Source organism: Hydra viridissima, unplaced genomic scaffold (assembly GCF_058129835.1).
Source record: "Hydra viridissima isolate aposymbiotic clone 2 unplaced genomic scaffold, HvirCarnegie_v1 scaffold_119, whole genome shotgun sequence".
Taxonomy (NCBI): Eukaryota; Metazoa; Cnidaria; class Hydrozoa; order Anthoathecata; family Hydridae; genus Hydra; species Hydra viridissima.
In genome coordinates, this window is record NW_028324385.1 from 17,826 (window position 1) to 36,992 (window position 19,167).

The window sequence follows — 19,167 nt, forward strand, 5'->3', positions numbered from 1 at the left end:
TTATAACGGAGTAAATTCCGAAAAGTTTATGTCAACATTTTTGTTATAAAAGCGATATCAAGAATACTGATAAGTATTTTAGTTATTTAGGATTTTTTATTATATCTATTAGTGAAAAGAATAACACCAATGATCTCAGCTTCTGTTATGGCCAGGCCTTATATTGATTACTAATTAGACTTACATAATGAGATTGATTTAGAATCACTAATCGTGATGAATACGTAAGAAGCGTTGCATAACCCGATCAAACAATTCGTTTTGTGATTCAACCAAAACGATCACATTGTCGTATATTTGGAAATAGAAGGTAATAGTTTGTTTTTGATCAGGTTGAACTGATATAATTGAAATTCAAATATAATTTGAAGGAGAATATTTGATAATAAAATGGGAGAAAATAAGAACTTTTTTTTGTTATTTTTTAATTTGATGACAAGCAGTAGTGAAGATCAGAAAATTTCTAAACCAATCATTACTTTTCAATAGTAGCTAACATCTCCAATACAGATATTTTTAAAGCGTGTAAATGTTGTGATAGTCCATAAACTTGTTTTATAACGTAAACTTTTTAGTATGTGTTCTCTATCTTAAAAACCACTCAAAGAACGAACAAAATTTGGTTTAGAAAGTGTCCAGCTTTTTGGTTTAGCATTAAAAATAGCCGAGATGTTGATAGTAGCTTTCAATAGAAGAAAGCGCAGTATAATCAGTTCGTGAAAATTCATCAATCTAATTTTAATATAAAAAACCGTCTTTCTTTTAGTTTTAAGTATAAAGTGGCATGAAAGAGAAAATTTTTTTGTCAGTTGCCATTGTTTGGTATGTGGTATATACTACACAGGGTGAGTTTCGAAGTTTCTTTTAACCTTTTTTTCTGTAAAAATTAGAAACTTCCCTATCGAACAAACTGATAAGATTGACTTCCAGTAATGCAACTTTCATTATTTACGAAAACAGACAATAATGACGCTAACAGTGTGGCTAATCCTTGGTAACTAGTCTTATTTTAAATTTAAACAATTGATAACATCTAAGTGAAAGATTGATGTTAGCCCATAACGGTTAAAAAAAAGAGTATTTTAAGTTTTGTGTTCAATATAGTAAATTCGCAGAGATTACCACAAAGAATTTGTGTTCATATGTATCTTATTTTCACTTTTTACCAAAGTTGATAATCAAAGTTCTAATCTTTTATGTAAAGAGAGAAGGGGTGGGGTGAATAAAGAAGCTTTCACTAAACACCCTCTTCCCCCTCCCCATTCTCCCCCTCCTTCCCTCCTCCCCTTCCTCCCCCTCCTCCCCTCTCCCCCTCCTCCCACCTTTCCTTTTAACCCGTTTCATTTGCTCCATTCTACTTCTCTTTAACATACGCGAAGCAGTCTGTAACTAGTCTAAAGGTACAACGTTGTGAATGTAATATAATTACTACATATAAGTATGTATGTGTGTGTGTGTGTGTGTGTGTGTGTGTGTGTGTGTGTGTGTGTGTGTGTGTGTATATATATACATATATATATATATATATACATATATATATATATATATATATATATATATATATATATATATATATATATATATATATATATATATATATATATATATATATATATATATATATATACACACACATACATACATACATAAATATATCTTACAGCAATATGTCCTGATACAGACTATCAATGTATACAGAGTCAAGTTTGCATCAGTAGAAGTAAAACTTGCGATTTTTTTCAAGATTGTTCTGATGGCTCTGATGAAAGTTTGAACGCAGGATGTGGTAGGATAAATGCAACATTTATTAAATCAATTTATGTAGTTATATGTCATTCTTTGTAGGCTATTAGCAATTAATATGCATTCTTTTACCTTTTTCTGAGATAGCATTATAGTCCTTTTAATAAAATAACTTTTTCATAAATTAGTTATAAAGTTGTAAAAGTTGCAGAAAAATCACTTCTTTTATAAAAAGTGTTTTTTCAAAATAATAAAAAGTAAAGTAATTGAAAATAAAGTTAGTAAAATTGTTTTTATTTAGCTATAACAAGATTTCCAATTTATATTTGTAAATTTATAATATTTTAATATTTTTTTGTTTTTTTGTTTTTGTTTCCTTTTTTGTTTAAATTTAATATTATATGATTTAGCAATGTTAAAAACCAGATTTCTGTTACAATTTCATTTGATTTTTTTCCTTATTTTAGGTTGAATAAAGTTTTATTTTGATAATATTTTGTTGCATTTTTTTAAAAATTAATTTATTGCAGCTCTTTTCATATACAAATGATATTTTATATTTGAGTTATAGTAAATGTAACAAAATCTTTTTTATTGTTTCAACACGTAGAGTCTCCTACAAGTATTCCTTCCAACTTGCATGTAAAGAGTATAACATCATCAAATGTTACTATAGAATGGGATGCTATTAATGATAAACCAGAAGATCGTATAACAGGTTACCAATGTCAGTTATTAGCAGCAGTTGGTGGGTATGGGTACATAATAACTATTGGTCAGAGTGATGGTCTTGTAAGCGTCACATTTACTGGCCTTTTCCCTGAATCTTTATATAAATTTCGAGTGCGAGCAATTAACCTCAGTGGTCCTGGACAATATTCAAGTTTTGTAACTGCCTTTACCAGTTCAGGTAAATGTTGTTTTCAAATAAAAATAATTAAAGCCATTATGAATTTTACTTATAATGGCTTTGATTATCTATGTTATTGATGTTTACTTTTATTTTTGTATTATGTGATTTAAATAAAATTTGTGCTTATAATATTTCTTTTATTTTTATACATAGGAGTTCTTGGTAAAGTTACAAGTATAAAAGCTTCACCGAAACCTTTCTTTGAAAACTCATCTGTTCTGCTAGAATGGAGTCCTCCTATTGATATTGTTGGGTATACAATAAATAGTTTAACATACTTTTTGACATATTGCGAACTAAATGCATTAACAGCATGTACAAACTTATCCATGAATAGCAGTACATTAAGAATTGAGTTATCAAATCTGAAATCAAATTATATTTATAACTTCACTATAACTCCTATTGCAAAAAATGTAGTCGGGGTAAAAGTTGGAGTACCCACAGGAAATATTTTTCAAACTGCTTTGAGAGGTATTTTAATTTCATTTTGTTTTTTAATAAAAAGTATTGGTTATACAAACTAAAAAAATTAATTTTTATTGCTGTTAATTTTGATAAAAGTTTATAAATTTATTTTTAAAAATATGAAATGTATTAACACAATTTATACGTAAAAAAGTGTTATAAAAGCTTCGAATGTAATTTTTTACCTACTTTTTTCTGCTTAAAAGAAAAAAAAATCCATCTTTGATTCAAAATATAAAGTTATACCTAGTTATATGAATTAATTTTACTCTGATGTATAAAGTGCAAGCAAAAGATGTGAGTATTTTTTGAAAAGCATTCTTTTAGATTTAAGATTTTTCAAATATAAAATTAAGAAAATACCCATCAATTATATTCTGATTACTTTATTTTCCCATATGAAAAAAATCATCAAATAATTTGAGCTTATTTTGCTTATAAAACTTTTATATTTGTAATAATTCTTACTTTCTATAAATATAGCTTCATGCAATCCTGATACTTATTACACATGTGTTCAAGACCAATCATGTGTGTTAAAATCAAGTATATGCAATGGTGTGTTTGATTGTGCTGATAAATCAGATGAAACTGCTGCTGCATCATGTTGTAAGATTATTAGAAAAAACTTCCAAAAGATTTTAATTTCGTTTCAAACGAAGAGATTTGATTTTTTTAGTGTCGTAATATCTCAAAGTTTTCAATTATAGTAAAAAATTACATTCCAATAAAAACTTCAAAAAGATTTTAATTTCGTTTCAAACGAAGAGATTTGATTTTTTTAGTGTCGTAATATCTCAAAGTTTTCAATTATAGTAAAAAATTACATTCCAAATAAATGAAGACAAAATTTCACGACAAACTGATTACTTTTAAAAAAATTGACGGACAGGAACAAGTAAAGTTCGAAAATTAACACCATATGCTTTTGTAATTTTTAGAATAATAGTACATTGACGGACAGTAGGAACAAGCGAAGTTTGAAAACTTACATCATATGTTTTTGTAATTTCTAGAATATAAGAAGTATAGTTTTACTTTTTCTGCTTAAATAAACTTAACTTTGATTGATTCAGCACTTTTAAATAGGTTGTGGCTATTGCTGTAATTCTAATAAGTGAAGTACGCTTTGACGGCTATAGAAGCACCAGTCCGTCGACGGCTTTAGAAACTAAAAACGTTATCAAAACATTATTGTCTTAGTTTCAAATAAAAAAATAAAATTTCGCAATCTATATAAAAAGTTCTCTCTCGTAAATAATCTTCAAAAGAATTATCAATAGCAGATTACCTTTTTCAAATTGACTAACAAAAAAATAAATTTCAGCGAAAAATAAGTTAGCTGGAAAAATATTATCACAAGGAATTCAAATACGGAAAAGAATCTTAAGATGAACATAACATAACAAAAATAAAACAATCAATACCGTTGAATAATTAACGAATAAAAAGAATACATAATAACATCAATTTGTATATATGTTGCTAAAACTACTTCCTAATATTGTATATATAAAACAGCCAATAATCTGATGTGCTGTTGCTTGTTTTCTTTAGCGTTGCCCACGTCAGCACCGTTAATTGATTCGATAGTAGCTTTAGACTCCAGCTCCATTGCCATTTTCTTCTCAGTGATAAAGGATCCGTCGGAGAGAGTGCAGTACTACTCGTTTATCAACACGAACACCAGCGTTGAGCAAAGGGTGGACAACATAAATTTACAGCCTTCTGTCAGTACACTGAGTGTTAACTTTACGGGTTTGTCTACTGGTGTCTTTTACTTTTTCAAAGGAAAAGCGGTCAACCCGTCAGGAGATGGTCCTTACAGCGGTTCTTACGGTGTAATGCTGCAGACTTCAGGTGTTTATGCTATGTTGTTTTGTTCTGGGGCGGATGTTTCGTGAAGTGCCGCAAATTGTTGAATGAGTTTTTTTTTTGCTAGATGCTTCATTAATAACGACTTCGAGCAGTTCTGGAATGGCCGTGGCTTGAAGAGGAGTTAACATCTCCTAACGTTTAAGCATAGGTGAGCTACATTTCGTGATGCATTGCTAACGTAATGCAGCATGAGACGTAGCTCACCTGCACGGAGGTGGTTCGTTGTTTTGCAGCAAAGCGCTGCTATGAACTTCTCGAACCACCCAAGGTTTTAATAACTGCTCTTTTGTCAGTAACAGAAAACCTGTCCAGACGCTTGTTTACATATGAATAAGGCTGCCAACGTCCTTTGTATTTTACTAAGCGTCCTTTGTATTTTACTAAGCGTTGCTAATCAACACTTGGCAGCGTGTCGCAAGCATGCGTTGCAAGTTGGTCTTTTTTAAAAAGCTAGGTTGAGCGTAGACAAGTTCTTTTCGCTTGTCAGGGATAGCGCCAAGCAAAGGGCGCGTTTTGTAGAGAGCGATGAGTTTGATTTCTTTTTAAAACGTTTGTTTCTAGGCTCGATCGGCGCTGTTCGCAATGTGACAATCGTTCCGGTAAAGTACTTTGAAACCACTTCAGTTAGAATATCTTGGTCGCCTCCACCACCTACAGATGGCGAGGAGCCATCCACTTTCCAATACATTGTATCTTATTGCGATCTGGATGGGCTCACAAGTTGTGTGAATTCTACTTTGTCATCAGAGCTGTCTGTAACTCTTACAAACTTGAAGGCCGCCACTTCTTACCGATACACCGTCTATGTTTATGATTCTCAAATGACTTTGGGACAGCTAATCACAAACGTGTTCAGAACAGCGGATAGGGGTGAGTTTCAGAGCGTCAATGCATTTTGTTACATTGCAAGCAGAAGTCTTTACCTTCAGCGCTGCAGGTTTAAAGCGTTGCTACGACCTGCGCAGGCGCTGCTTTTGCATGCCGTGTAAAATGAGTGGTAAAGACCATTCATTTTACACGGCAGAAGAGTCTGCAGAGGCACCGAATTCTGACGCAGCTTTTCACGTTTTCATAAAGTCCCCGTTTTCTTTTTGGTTTCGCAGTCAGAGATGCGCCTCTAAAGCCCTACTGCAATGTTGGTGTCGCCCCGAGCTGACAGTGCACACAGAAACTGCTCAATTGAGCCTGGATTGATTTGCAAACTGTGCAGTGTAGCCTTTGTAATGCTCTTTTTCTATTTTTACGTTTCTTTCTTTTTAGTTACTTGTCAAGATAGTGACTTTACATGTGTTGAAAGCGGTCAGTGCATCTCAAAAAACAGAACTTGCGATTTGGCTCGAGACTGCTCAGATAACTCAGATGAGCTGGCAGCAGCCGGTTGCGGTAATAACGACTTGCATTTTTTTGTATGTAGATCTTATTCTATCAAAGGAGTCGTTGTTTAATTGATGCGTTTTCTTCATCTATCTTCGCCGATCTATTGGCTGACTCTGAGGGTTAATTCAAACTAGGGGTGCCGCTTTGAACATTTTGAATGTTTGTAGTGATTGTTTTGTTTAGCTGTTCCTGTAAGTACTCCATCAGGTCTGCGCGTAACAAATGTCACTGCGACGAGCATAACAATGGGATGGGACGCAATCAATGGCGTTCCGCAAGATAGGCTAACTAGCTACGAGTGTCAACTGGTGGGGACGGAGGTTATTCTAAGGGTTAATCAAGACGTTGGCCAAAATGGGCCTAAAAGTGTTATTTTCGGGGGACTTAGCCCGGATTCCGTGTACGTGTTCAGAGTAAGAGCAGTAAATCCTAGCGGCGCCGGACCATGGTCGAGTAATGTGACAGTGAACACAAGCGCAGGTATTTCTGAATGCTGTTTGTTTAATGCTTTTATAGGTTTTTGGCTGCTTAAAAGTGCGCAGTTAGACGCACGTCGTCTCATTGTTCTGTGTCTGATTATTTCTTGAAGTCGAGGACATTACATAGTCGAAGGCGGTACTCAGCTGTATTTCGCTTGACTCTTTAGGTGTCGTAGGAGAGGTATCCGATGTAGTAGTTACGCCAACGCTTTACTCTGAGCAAACATCAGTGTTGCTGCAATGGGGCCCTCCTAGTGCACTTGTTGGTTACAATGCAAGCAGTTTGGCATACGTTGTGACGTATTGCGAATTGAACGTTCTCACTACTTGCCTAAATCTAACAACGAACAGCAGCGTGCTGCGAGTCCGGCTGTCAGGCTTGAAGGCAAACAGTTTGTACCAGTATTCATTGCGAGCTGTTGCCTCGTCAACGTCGAAGTTGGGTACATTGAAAGACGGCGTGTTTAGGACAGCTTCTCAAGGTTTGTTTTTTTTTCCCCTAAGTTCTGTTTAAACAGTGTAATCGCTAAGTTTGGCTTTTTCAGCTAGCGGCTGCATAGGAGAAAGCTTTCTCTTTTGACTGGTGCGCGTTAGCAAAACGGCGAGCGCCAGTTCCAGAAAGTGACAAAATGCTTTCTTTGTTTAGCTACTTGCGATCCGGCTACACAGTTCACTTGTGTTCAAGACAAGAGTTGCGTGATGAACGAACGGTTGTGCAACGGAATATTTGATTGTGCGGATAAGTCAGACGAAACGCTTTCAGCGTCTTGCTGTAAGTTGAAATTTAAGTGTTTAAGTTTCTGCAAGATCTCGTTGATTAAGCGGTGATGCATTTGCAGGCAATAATCTGATGTGCTGTTGCTTGTTTTCTTTAGCGTTGCCCACGTCAGCACCGTTAATTGATTCGATAGTAGCTTTAGACTCCAGCTCCATTGCCATTTTCTTCTCAGTGATAAAGGATCCGTCGGAGAGAGTGCAGTACTACTCGTTTATCAACACGAACACCAGCGTTGAGCAAAGGGTGGACAACATAAATTTACAGCCTTCTGTCAGTACACTGAGTGTTAACTTTACGGGTTTGTCTACTGGTGTCTTTTACTTTTTCAAAGGAAAAGCGGTCAACCCGTCAGGAGATGGTCCTTACAGCGGTTCTTACGGTGTAATGCTGCAGACTTCAGGTGTTTATGCTATGTTGTTTTGTTCTGGGGCGGATGTTTCGTGAAGTGCCGCAAATTGTTGAATGAGTTTTTTTTTTGCTAGATGCTTCATTAATAACGACTTCGAGCAGTTCTGGAATGGCCGTGGCTTGAAGAGGAGTTAACATCTCCTAACGTTTAAGCATAGGTGAGCTACATTTCGTGATGCATTGCTAACGTAATGCAGCATGAGACGTAGCTCACCTGCACGGAGGTGGTTCGTTGTTTTGCAGCAAAGCGCTGCTATGAACTTCTCGAACCACCCAAGGTTTTAATAACTGCTCTTTTGTCAGTAACAGAAAACCTGTCCAGACGCTTGTTTACATATGAATAAGGCTGCCAACGTCCTTTGTATTTTACTAAGCGTCCTTTGTATTTTACTAAGCGTTGCTAATCAACACTTGGCAGCGTGTCGCAAGCATGCGTTGCAAGTTGGTCTTTTTTAAAAAGCTAGGTTGAGCGTAGACAAGTTCTTTTCGCTTGTCAGGGATAGCGCCAAGCAAAGGGCGCGTTTTGTAGAGAGCGATGAGTTTGATTTCTTTTTAAAACGTTTGTTTCTAGGCTCGATCGGCGCTGTTCGCAATGTGACAATCGTTCCGGTAAAGTACTTTGAAACCACTTCAGTTAGAATATCTTGGTCGCCTCCACCACCTACAGATGGCGAGGAGCCATCCACTTTCCAATACATTGTATCTTATTGCGATCTGGATGGGCTCACAAGTTGTGTGAATTCTACTTTGTCATCAGAGCTGTCTGTAACTCTTACAAACTTGAAGGCCGCCACTTCTTACCGATACACCGTCTATGTTTATGATTCTCAAATGACTTTGGGACAGCTAATCACAAACGTGTTCAGAACAGCGGATAGGGGTGAGTTTCAGAGCGTCAATGCATTTTGTTACATTGCAAGCAGAAGTCTTTACCTTCAGCGCTGCAGGTTTAAAGCGTTGCTACGACCTGCGCAGGCGCTGCTTTTGCATGCCGTGTAAAATGAGTGGTAAAGACCATTCATTTTACACGGCAGAAGAGTCTGCAGAGGCACCGAATTCTGACGCAGCTTTTCACGTTTTCATAAAGTCCCCGTTTTCTTTTTGGTTTCGCAGTCAGAGATGCGCCTCTAAAGCCCTACTGCAATGTTGGTGTCGCCCCGAGCTGACAGTGCACACAGAAACTGCTCAATTGAGCCTGGATTGATTTGCAAACTGTGCAGTGTAGCCTTTGTAATGCTCTTTTTCTATTTTTACGTTTCTTTCTTTTTAGTTACTTGTCAAGATAGTGACTTTACATGTGTTGAAAGCGGTCAGTGCATCTCAAAAAACAGAACTTGCGATTTGGCTCGAGACTGCTCAGATAACTCAGATGAGCTGGCAGCAGCCGGTTGCGGTAATAACGACTTGCATTTTTTTGTATGTAGATCTTATTCTATCAAAGGAGTCGTTGTTTAATTGATGCGTTTTCTTCATCTATCTTCGCCGATCTATTGGCTGACTCTGAGGGTTAATTCAAACTAGGGGTGCCGCTTTGAACATTTTGAATGTTTGTAGTGATTGTTTTGTTTAGCTGTTCCTGTAAGTACTCCATCAGGTCTGCGCGTAACAAATGTCACTGCGACGAGCATAACAATGGGATGGGACGCAATCAATGGCGTTCCGCAAGATAGGCTAACTAGCTACGAGTGTCAACTGGTGGGGACGGAGGTTATTCTAAGGGTTAATCAAGACGTTGGCCAAAATGGGCCTAAAAGTGTTATTTTCGGGGGACTTAGCCCGGATTCCGTGTACGTGTTCAGAGTAAGAGCAGTAAATCCTAGCGGCGCCGGACCATGGTCGAGTAATGTGACAGTGAACACAAGCGCAGGTATTTCTGAATGCTGTTTGTTTAATGCTTTTATAGGTTTTTGGCTGCTTAAAAGTGCGCAGTTAGACGCACGTCGTCTCATTGTTCTGTGTCTGATTATTTCTTGAAGTCGAGGACATTACATAGTCGAAGGCGGTACTCAGCTGTATTTCGCTTGACTCTTTAGGTGTCGTAGGAGAGGTATCCGATGTAGTAGTTACGCCAACGCTTTACTCTGAGCAAACATCAGTGTTGCTGCAATGGGGCCCTCCTAGTGCACTTGTTGGTTACAATGCAAGCAGTTTGGCATACGTTGTGACGTATTGCGAATTGAACGTTCTCACTACTTGCCTAAATCTAACAACGAACAGCAGCGTGCTGCGAGTCCGGCTGTCAGGCTTGAAGGCAAACAGTTTGTACCAGTATTCATTGCGAGCTGTTGCCTCGTCAACGTCGAAGTTGGGTACATTGAAAGACGGCGTGTTTAGGACAGCTTCTCAAGGTTTGTTTTTTTTTCCCCTAAGTTCTGTTTAAACAGTGTAATCGCTAAGTTTGGCTTTTTCAGCTAGCGGCTGCATAGGAGAAAGCTTTCTCTTTTGACTGGTGCGCGTTAGCAAAACGGCGAGCGCCAGTTCCAGAAAGTGACAAAATGCTTTCTTTGTTTAGCTACTTGCGATCCGGCTACACAGTTCACTTGTGTTCAAGACAAGAGTTGCGTGATGAACGAACGGTTGTGCAACGGAATATTTGATTGTGCGGATAAGTCAGACGAAACGCTTTCAGCGTCTTGCTGTAAGTTGAAATTTAAGTGTTTAAGTTTCTGCAAGATCTCGTTGATTAAGCGGTGATGCATTTGCAGGCAATAATCTGATGTGCTGTTGCTTGTTTTCTTTAGCGTTGCCCACGTCAGCACCGTTAATTGATTCGATAGTAGCTTTAGACTCCAGCTCCATTGCCATTTTCTTCTCAGTGATAAAGGATCCGTCGGAGAGAGTGCAGTACTACTCGTTTATCAACACGAACACCAGCGTTGAGCAAAGGGTGGACAACATAAATTTACAGCCTTCTGTCAGTACACTGAGTGTTAACTTTACGGGTTTGTCTACTGGTGTCTTTTACTTTTTCAAAGGAAAAGCGGTCAACCCGTCAGGAGATGGTCCTTACAGCGGTTCTTACGGTGTAATGCTGCAGACTTCAGGTGTTTATGCTATGTTGTTTTGTTCTGGGGCGGATGTTTCGTGAAGTGCCGCAAATTGTTGAATGAGTTTTTTTTTTGCTAGATGCTTCATTAATAACGACTTCGAGCAGTTCTGGAATGGCCGTGGCTTGAAGAGGAGTTAACATCTCCTAACGTTTAAGCATAGGTGAGCTACATTTCGTGATGCATTGCTAACGTAATGCAGCATGAGACGTAGCTCACCTGCACGGAGGTGGTTCGTTGTTTTGCAGCAAAGCGCTGCTATGAACTTCTCGAACCACCCAAGGTTTTAATAACTGCTCTTTTGTCAGTAACAGAAAACCTGTCCAGACGCTTGTTTACATATGAATAAGGCTGCCAACGTCCTTTGTATTTTACTAAGCGTCCTTTGTATTTTACTAAGCGTTGCTAATCAACACTTGGCAGCGTGTCGCAAGCATGCGTTGCAAGTTGGTCTTTTTTAAAAAGCTAGGTTGAGCGTAGACAAGTTCTTTTCGCTTGTCAGGGATAGCGCCAAGCAAAGGGCGCGTTTTGTAGAGAGCGATGAGTTTGATTTCTTTTTAAAACGTTTGTTTCTAGGCTCGATCGGCGCTGTTCGCAATGTGACAATCGTTCCGGTAAAGTACTTTGAAACCACTTCAGTTAGAATATCTTGGTCGCCTCCACCACCTACAGATGGCGAGGAGCCATCCACTTTCCAATACATTGTATCTTATTGCGATCTGGATGGGCTCACAAGTTGTGTGAATTCTACTTTGTCATCAGAGCTGTCTGTAACTCTTACAAACTTGAAGGCCGCCACTTCTTACCGATACACCGTCTATGTTTATGATTCTCAAATGACTTTGGGACAGCTAATCACAAACGTGTTCAGAACAGCGGATAGGGGTGAGTTTCAGAGCGTCAATGCATTTTGTTACATTGCAAGCAGAAGTCTTTACCTTCAGCGCTGCAGGTTTAAAGCGTTGCTACGACCTGCGCAGGCGCTGCTTTTGCATGCCGTGTAAAATGAGTGGTAAAGACCATTCATTTTACACGGCAGAAGAGTCTGCAGAGGCACCGAATTCTGACGCAGCTTTTCACGTTTTCATAAAGTCCCCGTTTTCTTTTTGGTTTCGCAGTCAGAGATGCGCCTCTAAAGCCCTACTGCAATGTTGGTGTCGCCCCGAGCTGACAGTGCACACAGAAACTGCTCAATTGAGCCTGGATTGATTTGCAAACTGTGCAGTGTAGCCTTTGTAATGCTCTTTTTCTATTTTTACGTTTCTTTCTTTTTAGTTACTTGTCAAGATAGTGACTTTACATGTGTTGAAAGCGGTCAGTGCATCTCAAAAAACAGAACTTGCGATTTGGCTCGAGACTGCTCAGATAACTCAGATGAGCTGGCAGCAGCCGGTTGCGGTAATAACGACTTGCATTTTTTTGTATGTAGATCTTATTCTATCAAAGGAGTCGTTGTTTAATTGATGCGTTTTCTTCATCTATCTTCGCCGATCTATTGGCTGACTCTGAGGGTTAATTCAAACTAGGGGTGCCGCTTTGAACATTTTGAATGTTTGTAGTGATTGTTTTGTTTAGCTGTTCCTGTAAGTACTCCATCAGGTCTGCGCGTAACAAATGTCACTGCGACGAGCATAACAATGGGATGGGACGCAATCAATGGCGTTCCGCAAGATAGGCTAACTAGCTACGAGTGTCAACTGGTGGGGACGGAGGTTATTCTAAGGGTTAATCAAGACGTTGGCCAAAATGGGCCTAAAAGTGTTATTTTCGGGGGACTTAGCCCGGATTCCGTGTACGTGTTCAGAGTAAGAGCAGTAAATCCTAGCGGCGCCGGACCATGGTCGAGTAATGTGACAGTGAACACAAGCGCAGGTATTTCTGAATGCTGTTTGTTTAATGCTTTTATAGGTTTTTGGCTGCTTAAAAGTGCGCAGTTAGACGCACGTCGTCTCATTGTTCTGTGTCTGATTATTTCTTGAAGTCGAGGACATTACATAGTCGAAGGCGGTACTCAGCTGTATTTCGCTTGACTCTTTAGGTGTCGTAGGAGAGGTATCCGATGTAGTAGTTACGCCAACGCTTTACTCTGAGCAAACATCAGTGTTGCTGCAATGGGGCCCTCCTAGTGCACTTGTTGGTTACAATGCAAGCAGTTTGGCATACGTTGTGACGTATTGCGAATTGAACGTTCTCACTACTTGCCTAAATCTAACAACGAACAGCAGCGTGCTGCGAGTCCGGCTGTCAGGCTTGAAGGCAAACAGTTTGTACCAGTATTCATTGCGAGCTGTTGCCTCGTCAACGTCGAAGTTGGGTACATTGAAAGACGGCGTGTTTAGGACAGCTTCTCAAGGTTTGTTTTTTTTTCCCCTAAGTTCTGTTTAAACAGTGTAATCGCTAAGTTTGGCTTTTTCAGCTAGCGGCTGCATAGGAGAAAGCTTTCTCTTTTGACTGGTGCGCGTTAGCAAAACGGCGAGCGCCAGTTCCAGAAAGTGACAAAATGCTTTCTTTGTTTAGCTACTTGCGATCCGGCTACACAGTTCACTTGTGTTCAAGACAAGAGTTGCGTGATGAACGAACGGTTGTGCAACGGAATATTTGATTGTGCGGATAAGTCAGACGAAACGCTTTCAGCGTCTTGCTGTAAGTTGAAATTTAAGTGTTTAAGTTTCTGCAAGATCTCGTTGATTAAGCGGTGATGCATTTGCAGGCAATAATCTGATGTGCTGTTGCTTGTTTTCTTTAGCGTTGCCCACGTCAGCACCGTTAATTGATTCGATAGTAGCTTTAGACTCCAGCTCCATTGCCATTTTCTTCTCAGTGATAAAGGATCCGTCGGAGAGAGTGCAGTACTACTCGTTTATCAACACGAACACCAGCGTTGAGCAAAGGGTGGACAACATAAATTTACAGCCTTCTGTCAGTACACTGAGTGTTAACTTTACGGGTTTGTCTACTGGTGTCTTTTACTTTTTCAAAGGAAAAGCGGTCAACCCGTCAGGAGATGGTCCTTACAGCGGTTCTTACGGTGTAATGCTGCAGACTTCAGGTGTTTATGCTATGTTGTTTTGTTCTGGGGCGGATGTTTCGTGAAGTGCCGCAAATTGTTGAATGAGTTTTTTTTTTGCTAGATGCTTCATTAATAACGACTTCGAGCAGTTCTGGAATGGCCGTGGCTTGAAGAGGAGTTAACATCTCCTAACGTTTAAGCATAGGTGAGCTACATTTCGTGATGCATTGCTAACGTAATGCAGCATGAGACGTAGCTCACCTGCACGGAGGTGGTTCGTTGTTTTGCAGCAAAGCGCTGCTATGAACTTCTCGAACCACCCAAGGTTTTAATAACTGCTCTTTTGTCAGTAACAGAAAACCTGTCCAGACGCTTGTTTACATATGAATAAGGCTGCCAACGTCCTTTGTATTTTACTAAGCGTCCTTTGTATTTTACTAAGCGTTGCTAATCAACACTTGGCAGCGTGTCGCAAGCATGCGTTGCAAGTTGGTCTTTTTTAAAAAGCTAGGTTGAGCGTAGACAAGTTCTTTTCGCTTGTCAGGGATAGCGCCAAGCAAAGGGCGCGTTTTGTAGAGAGCGATGAGTTTGATTTCTTTTTAAAACGTTTGTTTCTAGGCTCGATCGGCGCTGTTCGCAATGTGACAATCGTTCCGGTAAAGTACTTTGAAACCACTTCAGTTAGAATATCTTGGTCGCCTCCACCACCTACAGATGGCGAGGAGCCATCCACTTTCCAATACATTGTATCTTATTGCGATCTGGATGGGCTCACAAGTTGTGTGAATTCTACTTTGTCATCAGAGCTGTCTGTAACTCTTACAAACTTGAAGGCCGCCACTTCTTACCGATACACCGTCTATGTTTATGATTCTCAAATGACTTTGGGACAGCTAATCACAAACGTGTTCAGAACAGCGGATAGGGGTGAGTTTCAGAGCGTCAATGCATTTTGTTACATTGCAAGCAGAAGTCTTTACCTTCAGCGCTGCAGGTTTAAAGCGTTGCTACGACCTGCGCAGGCGCTGCTTTTGCATGCCGTGTAAAATGAGTGGTAAAGACCATTCATTTTACACGGCAGAAGAGTCTGCAGAGGCACCGAATTCTGACGCAGCTTTTCACGTTTTCATAAAGTCCCCGTTTTCTTTTTGGTTTCGCAGTCAGAGATGCGCCTCTAAAGCCCTACTGCAATGTTGGTGTCGCCCCGAGCTGACAGTGCACACAGAAACTGCTCAATTGAGCCTGGATTGATTTGCAAACTGTGCAGTGTAGCCTTTGTAATGCTCTTTTTCTATTTTTACGTTTCTTTCTTTTTAGTTACTTGTCAAGATAGTGACTTTACATGTGTTGAAAGCGGTCAGTGCATCTCAAAAAACAGAACTTGCGATTTGGCTCGAGACTGCTCAGATAACTCAGATGAGCTGGCAGCAGCCGGTTGCGGTAATAACGACTTGCATTTTTTTGTATGTAGATCTTATTCTATCAAAGGAGTCGTTGTTTAATTGATGCGTTTTCTTCATCTATCTTCGCCGATCTATTGGCTGACTCTGAGGGTTAATTCAAACTAGGGGTGCCGCTTTGAACATTTTGAATGTTTGTAGTGATTGTTTTGTTTAGCTGTTCCTGTAAGTACTCCATCAGGTCTGCGCGTAACAAATGTCACTGCGACGAGCATAACAATGGGATGGGACGCAATCAATGGCGTTCCGCAAGATAGGCTAACTAGCTACGAGTGTCAACTGGTGGGGACGGAGGTTATTCTAAGGGTTAATCAAGACGTTGGCCAAAATGGGCCTAAAAGTGTTATTTTCGGGGGACTTAGCCCGGATTCCGTGTACGTGTTCAGAGTAAGAGCAGTAAATCCTAGCGGCGCCGGACCATGGTCGAGTAATGTGACAGTGAACACAAGCGCAGGTATTTCTGAATGCTGTTTGTTTAATGCTTTTATAGGTTTTTGGCTGCTTAAAAGTGCGCAGTTAGACGCACGTCGTCTCATTGTTCTGTGTCTGATTATTTCTTGAAGTCGAGGACATTACATAGTCGAAGGCGGTACTCAGCTGTATTTCGCTTGACTCTTTAGGTGTCGTAGGAGAGGTATCCGATGTAGTAGTTACGCCAACGCTTTACTCTGAGCAAACATCAGTGTTGCTGCAATGGGGCCCTCCTAGTGCACTTGTTGGTTACAATGCAAGCAGTTTGGCATACGTTGTGACGTATTGCGAATTGAACGTTCTCACTACTTGCCTAAATCTAACAACGAACAGCAGCGTGCTGCGAGTCCGGCTGTCAGGCTTGAAGGCAAACAGTTTGTACCAGTATTCATTGCGAGCTGTTGCCTCGTCAACGTCGAAGTTGGGTACATTGAAAGACGGCGTGTTTAGGACAGCTTCTCAAGGTTTGTTTTTTTTTCCCCTAAGTTCTGTTTAAACAGTGTAATCGCTAAGTTTGGCTTTTTCAGCTAGCGGCTGCATAGGAGAAAGCTTTCTCTTTTGACTGGTGCGCGTTAGCAAAACGGCGAGCGCCAGTTCCAGAAAGTGACAAAATGCTTTCTTTGTTTAGCTACTTGCGATCCGGCTACACAGTTCACTTGTGTTCAAGACAAGAGTTGCGTGATGAACGAACGGTTGTGCAACGGAATATTTGATTGTGCGGATAAGTCAGACGAAACGCTTTCAGCGTCTTGCTGTAAGTTGAAATTTAAGTGTTTAAGTTTCTGCAAGATCTCGTTGATTAAGCGGTGATGCATTTGCAGGCAATAATCTGATGTGCTGTTGCTTGTTTTCTTTAGCGTTGCCCACGTCAGCACCGTTAATTGATTCGATAGTAGCTTTAGACTCCAGCTCCATTGCCATTTTCTTCTCAGTGATAAAGGATCCGTCGGAGAGAGTGCAGTACTACTCGTTTATCAACACGAACACCAGCGTTGAGCAAAGGGTGGACAACATAAATTTACAGCCTTCTGTCAGTACACTGAGTGTTAACTTTACGGGTTTGTCTACTGGTGTCTTTTACTTTTTCAAAGGAAAAGCGGTCAACCCGTCAGGAGATGGTCCTTACAGCGGTTCTTACGGTGTAATGCTGCAGACTTCAGGTGTTTATGCTATGTTGTTTTGTTCTGGGGCGGATGTTTCGTGAAGTGCCGCAAATTGTTGAATGAGTTTTTTTTTTGCTAGATGCTTCATTAATAACGACTTCGAGCAGTTCTGGAATGGCCGTGGCTTGAAGAGGAGTTAACATCTCCTAACGTTTAAGCATAGGTGAGCTACATTTCGTGATGCATTGCTAACGTAATGCAGCATGAGACGTAGCTCACCTGCACGGAGGTGGTTCGTTGTTTTGCAGCAAAGCGCTGCTATGAACTTCTCGAACCACCCAAGGTTTTAATAACTGCTCTTTTGTCAGTAACAGAAAACCTGTCCAGACGCTTGTTTACATATGAATAAGGCTGCCAACGTCCTTTGTATTTTACTAAGCGTCCTTTGTATTTTACTAAGCGTTGCTAATCAACACTTGGCAGCGTGTCGCAAGCATGCGTTGCAAGTTGGTCTTTTTTAAAAAGCTAGGTTGAGCGTAGACAAGTTCTTTTCGCTTGTCAGGGATAGCGCCAAGCAAAGGGCGCGTTTTGTAGAGAGCGATGAGTTTGATTTCTTTTTAAAACGTTTGTTTCTAGGCTCGATCGGCGCTGTTCGCAATGTGACAATCGTTCCGGTAAAGTACTTTGAAACCACTTCAGTTAGAATATCTTGGTCGCCTCCACCACCTACAGATGGCGAGGAGCCATCCACTTTCCAATACATTGTATCTTATTGCGATCTGGATGGGCTCACAAGTTGTGTGAATTCTACTTTGTCATCAGAGCTGTCTGTAACTCTTACAAACTTGAAGGCCGCCACTTCTTACCGATACACCGTCTATGTTTATGATTCTCAAATGACTTTGGGACAGCTAATCACAAACGTGTTCAGAACAGCGGATAGGGGTGAGTTTCAGAGCGTCAATGCATTTTGTTACATTGCAAGCAGAAGTCTTTACCTTCAGCGCTGCAGGTTTAAAGCGTTGCTACGACCTGCGCAGGCGCTGCTTTTGCATGCCGTGTAAAATGAGTGGTAAAGACCATTCATTTTACACGGCAGAAGAGTCTGCAGAGGCACCGAATTCTGACGCAGCTTTTCACGTTTTCATAAAGTCCCCGTTTTCTTTTTGGTTTCGCAGTCAGAGATGCGCCTCTAAAGCCCTACTGCAATGTTGGTGTCGCCCCGAGCTGACAGTGCACACAGAAACTGCTCAATTGAGCCTGGATTGATTTGCAAACTGTGCAGTGTAGCCTTTGTAATGCTCTTTTTCTATTTTTACGTTTCTTTCTTTTTAGTTACTTGTCAAGATAGTGACTTTACATGTGTTGAAAGCGGTCAGTGCATCTCAAAAAACAGAACTTGCGATTTGGCTCGAGACTGCTCAGATAACTCAGATGAGCTGGCAGCAGCCGGTTGCGGTAATAACGACTTGCATTTTTTTGTATGTAGATCTTATTCTATCAAAGGAGTCGTTGTTTAATTGATGCGTTTTCTTCATCTATCTTCGCCGATCTATTGGCTGACTCTGAGGGTTAATTCAAACTAGGGGTGCCGCTTTGAACATTTTGAATGTTTGTAGTGATTGTTTTGTTTAGCTGTTCCTGTAAGTACTCCATCAGGTCTGCGCGTAACAAATGTCACTGCGACGAGCATAACAATGGGATGGGACGCAATCAATGGCGTTCCGCAAGATAGGCTAACTAGCTACGAGTGTCAACTGGTGGGGACGGAGGTTATTCTAAGGGTTAATCAAGACGTTGGCCAAAATGGGCCTAAAAGTGTTATTTTCGGGGGACTTAGCCCGGATTCCGTGTACGTGTTCAGAGTAAGAGCAGTAAATCCTAGCGGCGCCGGACCATGGTCGAGTAATGTGACAGTGAACACAAGCGCAGGTATTTCTGAATGCTGTTTGTTTAATGCTTTTATAGGTTTTTGGCTGCTTAAAAGTGCGCAGTTAGACGCACGTCGTCTCATTGTTCTGTGTCTGATTAT

At 40.2% G+C, this 19,167-nt stretch overlaps 1 protein-coding gene across 1 annotated transcript; it reads left to right on the forward strand.

The window, feature by feature from the left end:
* Positions 1-255: 255 nt before the first annotated feature.
* On the forward strand, positions 256-19,067 carry LOC149875886 (uncharacterized; the record flags this gene model as incomplete). Its single annotated transcript, XM_090076082.1, has 34 exons — positions 256-310; positions 767-845; positions 1,664-1,786; positions 2,354-2,653; positions 2,810-3,130; positions 3,608-3,733; positions 4,682-4,984; positions 5,564-5,872; positions 6,263-6,385; positions 6,563-6,859; positions 7,026-7,340; positions 7,505-7,630; positions 7,734-8,036; positions 8,616-8,924; positions 9,315-9,437; positions 9,615-9,911; positions 10,078-10,392; positions 10,557-10,682; positions 10,786-11,088; positions 11,668-11,976; positions 12,367-12,489; positions 12,667-12,963; positions 13,130-13,444; positions 13,609-13,734; positions 13,838-14,140; positions 14,720-15,028; positions 15,419-15,541; positions 15,719-16,015; positions 16,182-16,496; positions 16,661-16,786; positions 16,890-17,192; positions 17,772-18,080; positions 18,471-18,593; positions 18,771-19,067. Coding segments are annotated over exons 2-34 (7,855 nt in total), but the record flags the coding sequence as incomplete, so codon positions are not given.
* Between the last annotated feature and the right edge of the window lie 100 nt (positions 19,068-19,167).